Here is a 9,201-nt window from a genome sequence, read left to right on the forward strand (position 1 = left end):
CACATCTATACATGTGTATTAATTAATATATATATATATATATATATATATATATATATATATATATATATATATACACACACACACACACACACACACAGACACATAGTTTATGTTAACAAAAAGGTTTGTTTTTTTAATGTTTTATAGCATCTTATTTATGAAGGCTAGTACACTACTACTGATGTCTCTATATAAAAAAATCTCTAATATTTAACCATTGACTATATGTAGTATTGAGTATGCTAACATTACAGCATAACTGAGACCTATCAATCTGAACATTTATTAAACTTAAAAGAAAAACAACTTCTAATTTAAGTGAACTTAGTCTATAGAATTAGTCTATTCGGCTGCTATCACTTTAAGAGCTGCCGCTGCTGAGGATGACGCATATAGAATAACTCTTTTAATGCTGCCTAAATTGCCTTCTTTTTAATTTCATGATTTAACTACATTGCATGCTCAGTTATTTCGCTCATATGATATAAAGCATGCACGTGCGTGTGATTGAAGAGCATGCTTTATAAGCGCAGTACAACATCTGACAGGACAGCGAGATTCATCTTTACTAACATCAAGCCATTCAACTCGAAGACTTAATTTTCCTTGCGCAGGGCGGCGTGGTGTACGTGAACTACGGCCGGCGCGAGGACTTCGATCAGCTGCGCGCGATGGGCGTCACCCTCAACGGGTCCATCGCCGTGGCGAGGGTGGGAGGAGCCGCGAGCTTCGCCGAGAAGGTGTGGCACGCGCAGGAGGCGGGGCTTGTGGGAGTGCTCATCTACCCTGATCCCGCCGACGTCCCCCAGGATCCACGACGACTCGGTCTCCACAGCAACGCCGTCATCTCTGAACACGTGCGTACTGCCACGTCACTCAAAAAAAAAAAAAAAAAAAAATAAAGAGCTGTATAAAAATGTAATAAAATGTCACCAAAATTAAATCGCTTTTTTTTTTTTAAAGATGAAATCATACATTTGCCAAATTTTTTAATACTTGCGAAGTATTTTAACCAGTTAATTTCTGCCTTGCACTTTTTTATGAAAAAATGTTTACTTAATGTGGTGTTTCTAAATGATTTTTTTATACTGCTGTGATTTTTCAGGGAAAAGTGTTTAATTCTAGTTTAAAAAATTATCAAACACATTTTTTTAATTGTTACTTTTTTGAGAGTTGAAATGTGCCAAAATGTGTCTATTTTGGAGACATCATTTACTGCTTTTTAACGGATCTATAAAAATAGTGCTGTCAAACGGTTAACGTTTTTGTAGTTATGTAAACAAAACTTATTTTGGATGGGATTAATCATTTGTCAGCACTAATAATAATAGTATATGAAAAACTGTACTGCTATTTTAAAGGAATTACATTTTTTTTGTCTCTTTTCTTAACAATGAAATAATCTTTTAAGCATTTTAGTTCAGAAATCCATTACATTTCATAATGTTTCTTAATTATGAAGCTTGTCAAACCTCTCCAGCAGAGCTTCACCAGACTTCACTAAAGTTGAAGGTTCACTCTCTATCATGTGTTCAAACACGTCTGGCAGGTGCACCTGGGCTCCGGCGACCCCTTCACACCTGGCTTTCCCTCGTTTAACCACACCCAGTTCCCTTCCACCCAATCCTCAGGCCTGCCAATCATTCTGGCTCAGCCAATCAGTGCCAACGTGGCCTCCAAGCTGCTGAGGTGAGCCCCGCCCCTTTCACGCCTGAATCTCAGCCTCAGTGTCACGAGTGTGATGTGTGTGTGTGTGTGTTTTCAGTCAGTTGACCGGCTCTGATTGTCCACGAGGCTGGCAGGGCCGTTTACCGTACGTTCAGTGTGTTCTGGGGCCGGGCTTCACAGGGCCGGATGAGCGCAGGGTGAAGATGGCCGTGTATAACACCATGAAGCCGGTGCTGCTCAACAACATCTTCGCCTCCATCGAGGGCAAAGTCGAACCCGGTGAGAGCGCCGCATGCGTTAGGAGATTCAGAGAGCCGTAGATCAGCAGAGGAGCGTTTAACCCGCCGTCTGTGTCTCTCAGATCACTATATCATCATCGGGGCCCAGAGGGACTCGTGGGGCCCCGGAGCCGTCAAGTCTGGAGTGGGAACGGCGCTCCTGATGGAGCTGGCCAGAACCTTCAGCAACATGGTGGAAAGCGGTAAACATGTTAATTTTAAAATCAGACACCATTTTTGGCAATACATTAGTATGAAGTCAGAAACTATTAAAAAAAACATTAAAGCAAAGAATTTTGAAAAAATAACATGTCTTTAATAGGGACCTAAAACCTTTTTTTCAGTCGCTTATTCAGGTATCCGTAGTGACAAACCGAGGCTGTTATTTCTGTTCAAATTCTAGGCTTTTACCCAAGACGCAGTTTGCTTTTCGTCAGCTGGGATGGAGGGGATTTTGGGAATGTTGGTGCCACCGAGTGGCTGGAGGTCAGAACTGCTCTCAAATACTGCAGACACATAATAGAGAGAGAGAGATAATGCAGATACTGTGTTTTCAGGGTTATCTGACCATGTTACACCTGAAAGCTGTGGCGTATTTTAGTCTGGATCAGGCCATCCTGGGTAAGGCGCACACACACACTCACTCACACACACACTCACTCACTAATACACACATTCACTCACTGATTTACACACTCACTCACACACACACACACACACACACACACACACACACACACACACTCACTCTCTCTCACACACACACACACACACACACACACACACACACACACACACACACACACACACACACACACACACACACACACACTCACACACACACACACACTCACTCTCTCTCACACACACTCACACACTCACACACACACACACACACACACACACACACACACACACACACACTCACTCACACACACTCACTCACTCTCTCACACACACACACACTCACTCACTCACTGACTAATACACACATTCACTCACTGATTTACACACTCACTCACTCGCTCACACACACACACACACACACACACACACTCACTCACTCACTAATACACACATTCACTCGCTGATTTACACACTCACTCACTCACTCCTCACTCACTCACACTCACTCACACACACACACACACACACACACACACTCACTAATGCACACATTCACTCACTGATTTACACACTCACACACACACTCAATCACTCACACACTCAAACACACACACGCTCACTCACTCACACACTCACACACACACACACACACACACACACACACACACACACACACACACACACACTCACTCACCCACACACACACTCACACACTCAAACACACACACACATACAACTCACTCACCACACACACACTCACACACTCAAACACACACTCACACACACACACACACACACACACACTCACTCACTCACACACACTCACTCACACACTCACTCATTCATTCACTCACTCACTCATTCACTCACTCACACACTCACTCACACACTCACACAGACACGCACTCCCTCACTCACTCACACACACACTCACTCACACACTCACTCATTCATTCACTCACTCACTCATTCACTCACACACTCACTCACACACACACACACACACACACTCACTCACACACACACACACACACACTCTCACACTCACTCACACACACACTCACACACGCACACTCTCACACTCACTCACACACACACGCACACACTCACACACTCACACACACTTACACACACACACACACACACACACACACACACACACACACACTCACACACACTCACTCACTCACTCACTCACTCACTCACTCACTCAGTGTTCATTGGGGTATCTTGGTGACAACATTGCACAGACTTCCATTGAGTTTCTATCATATTTTTTAATGTGTGTGTGTGTGTGTGTGTGTGTGTGTGTGTGCATGTGTGTTCAGGTGATGATATCCTCTCGGTCCACACCACTCCTCTGCTCGCCGATCTCATCGAAGGAGCCCTCAAACAAGTTTGTGTGTTTTACGGCTTACAAAGATCTGTGGCGCTTCTCAAATTCTGATTCTTTCTGAAAAGCTGCAGACCAGTAATGCGTCTGAAAGCTGAATGTGATGCACATCTGTGATGTGTCTCAGGTGGAGCATCCCAAACACACGGGTCAGTCCATTCTGTCTCTGGTGCGGCGGCAGGGCGGCTGGAGGAACATGTGAGAGTCTGTGTGTGTGTGTGTTCAGTGTTCAGTCTGCTCTCGGACGATCGCTCTGACTCGTGTGTGTTTGTCTGCAGAGTGAAGCCGTTGTATCTGAACAGCGGAGCTTACAGCTTCACCGCCTTCGGAGGAGTTCCTGCCATGCAGCTGCATTTCACTGAAGTAACAGCAACTCTTCTCTTCTCTATCTGCAGTAAAGATGCTCACAATCAGTGTTCAGGGTCAAATGCAAAGACAAAAAGTTAGTTTCTGAGCACTGTTCATAACTGACCAATCACTACAAGCATTTTTATCTCAGATTTCTTATTTGTGAAACACTTTGAGTTAACAAATGTTAACGCAACTAAGTGAGATTCCTGAGAGAAACTTCTCTGTATTTAATGCACTGAAAAATAACTGGTGTTGGGTTTACTTTAAAAAAAATGCTCAGAAATAGAAAGAAATAGCAAGAAATGCATTCAATTAAATGTGAAATGATGAAAACGAGACGCTTTTAAATGTACTTCATAAAATTTTCACACTTTTTTATTTGCGGATTTTGATGTTCTAGTGCCACAATTCTCCTAAAAGCTTAAATGAGCCTGATTACGTCTTACATACCTCTAAGACATACCTGACATAAACACAAAAGTAAATATTTTTATTATTTTATTTATCAGTATTGTAAGCAAATCATCATATTAGAATGATTTCTGACGGATCATGTGACACTAAAGACTGGATTAATTACAGTTTAACACATTCACATAGAAAACAGCTATTTTTCTAACATAATTTTTTGAATTTTGCTGTTTTTTTTAATGCAGCCTTGATGAGCAGAAGAGACTTAAAACAGAATCAGTGGTGTATGTGGGAAATGTTAAAATCTGTGTTCAGCAGGCTCGCTCGTACCCGTTCGTCAACACTCAGCTGGACAGCATGGGTCATCTGCAGGAGCTGCTTCAGGGTCGTCTGGGGTCAGTGGGTCGAGCCATAGCTGAGCTGGTGGGTCTGATGGTCCTCAAACTGTCCCATGACCACATCCTACCCCTGGACGTCACCTGCTACAGCAACACAGCCCAGCAGCTGAGCTCCAAACTCAACCAGTACACCGCACAGCTACAGGTACACACGCTCACACACACACACACACACACACACACACTTACTCACTCACACAGACACACACACACACACACACACTCACACAGACAGACACACACACACACACACACACACTCAGACAGACACACACTCACTCACTCATTCTCACACACTCACTCTCATACACTTACACAGACAGACACACACACAGACACACACACACATACTCAGACACTCTCACACACACACTTACACAGACAGACAGACACACACACACACACAAACGCACACCGATCATGTCATCTCTCTCTGTTTCCGTCAGGCGCGTGGTTTGTCTCCGCAGTGGGTATTCAGCGCTCGAGGTGATTACAGCAGAGCTGCCAAAAACTTGCACGAGGCCATAAAGAACAGCGACATTCAGGACGAGAGACTCTCCAGACTCTACAACACACGCATCATGAGGGTGAACAAATACATACACACCTAGGAAATAATCAGAACAAGGAAATGATGTTTCGCTATAAACAGATGTCGTGAGGAGCGCGCACTGATAATTATCCTGGCTGGCTTCTCGTTTCCTAATCATGCTATAATCCAGCCAGAGCAGGAGAAGCCTTTAAAATCACACAAGCCTCTTACCTCAATATCTTATTCATAGCATAGATTCTTTTTGGTATCACCATGTCTGAACGTGACCAGTTTCCCGAAACCTACAAACTCGAGGATGCCAGCTTCTTCCTACAATTCAGCATTTTCATCTGCTCCAATTGTGGAAAAATGGACAATTCTGGCTCTGTGTCCATTCTCCCGCGCGCTAATAAGGCCGAGGTCCTCTTGCTGTACTCGACTTACCAAGCAGGCACACCTTCGGCAAATATTTCTCCTCCAGCCAGATGGAAGGAAAAAACTATAAGAAGCCATAATTCTCCCAGCGGAAGACCTGAAAAGTCAGCCTCTGTACCTGGATGAGAAGAAGTCTCTGCCCACTAGGCCACAGCAGAAAGCCCTCTGCTAGCCTCAGCAAAGCCCAAGACCCAAACTCCAGCAGCTCCCCTCCAGTCTCCAGCAGCAGGCACCACGGCTCCAAGGCCTAGCCTAGACCTGCTCCATTCATTAGACCAGAGGAACCCACACCAGCTGCACTGTGCCCAAGTCTCTCTCCCCTATGCCTGGCCACCAGCCCCCCCAATCCACCATCTGGAATAAAACAGCCTCAAATTCCTCCCATTGCTCCAGGACTTAACTCCATTTCTGTCTCCACAGCCATAGGAGCCAGCACAGGCACATAGATGGCTCCACCGACGGCCCTGGCTGTAGCTCCCCCTATTCCTCCTCCCTTCCCTTATTTTCCTGCTACCAGTCTGAACCCAGGTCCAAGACCATCATCTTCCCATGCCTTTTCTTCTTCCCCCCTATCTTTTCCCCTCTTTTCCCCCAGATCCCCCTGCTAGAGCTGTCGTGAGCTCCAACCCACCCCCACAAGTAGCTCCCATGAGTTAGTGTTGTTCATCATGGAGTTGAGGCTCAACTGCAGCTCTGCCACGTGTGGCTTTATAAGGCTTGATAAGCTGCAGGTGTGACCGATCGCCTTGTGATGAGTGCAGCCAGGTGTACAGCGTTGGTTGCCAGGGCGACGCTGATCAGTCCTCGGGACACTCGTCACACTATTCACAACTGATATTTCATTTCAACCACCCTTTAAGGTCCCTCCTCGAAGCCTCCCTCGATTCAATCCTACAAGCAGTTTCTCACAGAAGCCTGCGATCTTACTTGACTGCTTGGAAATGCTTTAAATCTGTCCAGGCAAGGTATAACCTCCAATTCCCAATTTTTCTTTCATCTCCTTTCTTAACACCTCAAAAAACCTGCAAGTCGGTTCCATTAAGGGCTATTCAAGCAGTATTACATTTTTCCATAAACTCATTTATGGCATCGTCTCACACCAAATAACCAATTCTCAGTTTTAATCAAGGGCATCCAAAGAATGCACCCTTCCCAATCTGACACAAGTATGCTCATCACCCTCCGCAGAGGCTACTCTTCTATCCATACTGCCTGCACTCTTGTGGTGTTCATTCTGCCTTTTTTCGGTTTCCTCAGAATTTAAAGTCAACTCCAGGTTTGACCCAAATATTCATGCCACGATTTATGATCTATTAATCCTAGACAACAAAACACTATCCTTTTTCATTAAACAAAGTAAAATCGACCAGTCCAAAAAAGGGCATTTTATATACATTTTTAACCACCTAACACTTCCAGCTTTTTTCCAATACAGGAAATCCCAATCAAAAACTCCACTCGGCTCTTTGTTCACAGACTATTCCAACCGTCCTGTTTCATGATTCTGGTTCCCAAAGCACGTCAAATCAGTCCTGCTCTACTCCTAAATCTTGTCAGAACATTTCTCTACACATTCTTTCAGAATAGGTGTAGCCACCACTGCAACAAAGAAAGGCCTCTCACAAGAACAGACTCAAACCCTCGGCAGCTGGTCTTCCAACGCATACAAAAGCTGTATTTGTTCAGACCAATCCCATCAAAAAAGCCTTCTAGACTCTTTATCAGTCCCAGCCAAACCTACCAACCCTACCATCACCCAGATCAGGGCACCATTCCCACTACAGTGGTCAGTTCTTGCCGTGAATGACCATACAAAAAAATCTGTCACCACGGTTGCCAGCCCAAGCAGGAGCATTGAGATTTTTTCACTGAATGCGAAACTTTTGAATCGAAACAATAGGTCCTTATGGAGCCTGTTTGTCTATATTAGAAATAAAATAAACTATAGATCGCAATCGAAAGTGTTTCACTTGATGACAGTTTGAAGTATGGTTTTAAGCAAAAATATATCTCATCATGAAGCCACATTTGAAAATGTATACTTTATAATTAGTTTGTAAGCGTTACACTGTGGATAGGTCGTGTTTCTGATGTAGAATCTAAATTTAATTCATATTCATATTGAGCTGTGGATGGTGTTATATCAATAGATTAGATGCATATTGGAGGAAGAATGCATTGTAGGTTGGTGCTACCTAGCGTGCAGGCGTTGAGTGCGAAACACCTTTACATCGGAAACTGCGTCCAATCACTTCTGGACACCGACCAAAATATCCTTTGTGTTCCCGTGAAGAAAGGTGGTCACTCAGGTTTGGCTTGACTGGAGGGAGCGTAAATCGAACCTCTGCATGTGTTTGCGCAGGTGGAGTACTACTTCCTGTCGCAGTACGTGTCGGTGGTGGAGACGCCGTTCCGTCACGTGTTTCACGGCCGCGGCGACCACACTCTGAGCGCTCTGGCCGATCACCTGTCGCTGCTGCACTCCGCCCCGCACCTGTTCGACGAGGCTCGTTTCCGTCGCCAGCTGGCGCTCTTCACCTGGACGCTTCAGGGCGCCGCGAACGCGCTCAGCGGAGACGTCTGGAACATCGATAACCCGCTCTAGAGCTACACACGCGGCCTTCAGCGTCTATTTATCCAGCAACAACCTCGAATGCCATTACATGCAGTGCTTTTACACACAGTCAAACCCAAGTTTATTCAGACACCTATGACACTTCTCACATTATCACAGTAGTTTAGAAAATGCAATCGGAACAAAGTCATCTCGATAATGCTAGAACTTTGGTAAAGTTGATGCTTTGAATCTTACAATACACGATGCTCAAATCATTACACCCCAAGAAAATGTATATATTTTTATTACTTCATATAGTTGAAGACTACATCAGTGTTTTGCATCTAAGAGCAACATGATGGTCTTTCATTCCTGAATGAATCAGCAGTTTAAATGATTCGGTTCAATCACAGTGACTCACTCATTGACAGTGACTTACTGCCACCTACTGGCGATTTTTATTTACCCTATTAAATATTGTATTTTTCTATTATATTTAAAAATTAGATAATTAAATGTAATAATTTGTCTCAAAATATAACTTGTAG

The 9,201-nt window shown here is 44.2% G+C and overlaps 1 protein-coding gene across 4 annotated transcripts in view; it reads left to right on the forward strand.

Annotated features, from left to right (window-relative positions):
- tfr2 (transferrin receptor 2) overlaps nt 1-9,201 on the forward strand; it is a 12,915-nt gene extending 3,714 nt beyond the window's left edge. The window contains exons 7-18 of one of the 4 annotated variants that reach the window (XM_043232579.1): nt 618-860; nt 1,553-1,692; nt 1,769-1,950; nt 2,033-2,152; nt 2,353-2,435; nt 2,507-2,570; nt 3,905-3,972; nt 4,097-4,167; nt 4,248-4,332; nt 5,047-5,274; nt 5,576-5,716; nt 8,459-9,199. In XM_043232579.1, coding sequence (XP_043088514.1) covers nt 618-860; nt 1,553-1,692; nt 1,769-1,950; nt 2,033-2,152; nt 2,353-2,435; nt 2,507-2,570; nt 3,905-3,972; nt 4,097-4,167; nt 4,248-4,332; nt 5,047-5,274; nt 5,576-5,716; nt 8,459-8,701 — 1,668 coding nt within the window. In that variant the 3' untranslated portion in view covers nt 8,702-9,199. Of the gene's footprint in view, nt 1-617; nt 861-1,552; nt 1,693-1,768; nt 1,951-2,032; nt 2,153-2,352; nt 2,436-2,506; nt 2,571-3,904; nt 3,973-4,096; nt 4,168-4,247; nt 4,333-5,046; nt 5,275-5,575; nt 5,717-8,458 lie in introns of all 4 variants that reach the window. The other 3 variants (XM_043232578.1, XM_043232577.1, XM_043232576.1) reach the window with 3 other exon arrangements.

This window comes from Puntigrus tetrazona, unplaced genomic scaffold, assembly GCF_018831695.1.
Source record: "Puntigrus tetrazona isolate hp1 unplaced genomic scaffold, ASM1883169v1 S000000575, whole genome shotgun sequence".
Classification (NCBI taxonomy): Eukaryota; Metazoa; Chordata; class Actinopteri; order Cypriniformes; family Cyprinidae; genus Puntigrus; species Puntigrus tetrazona.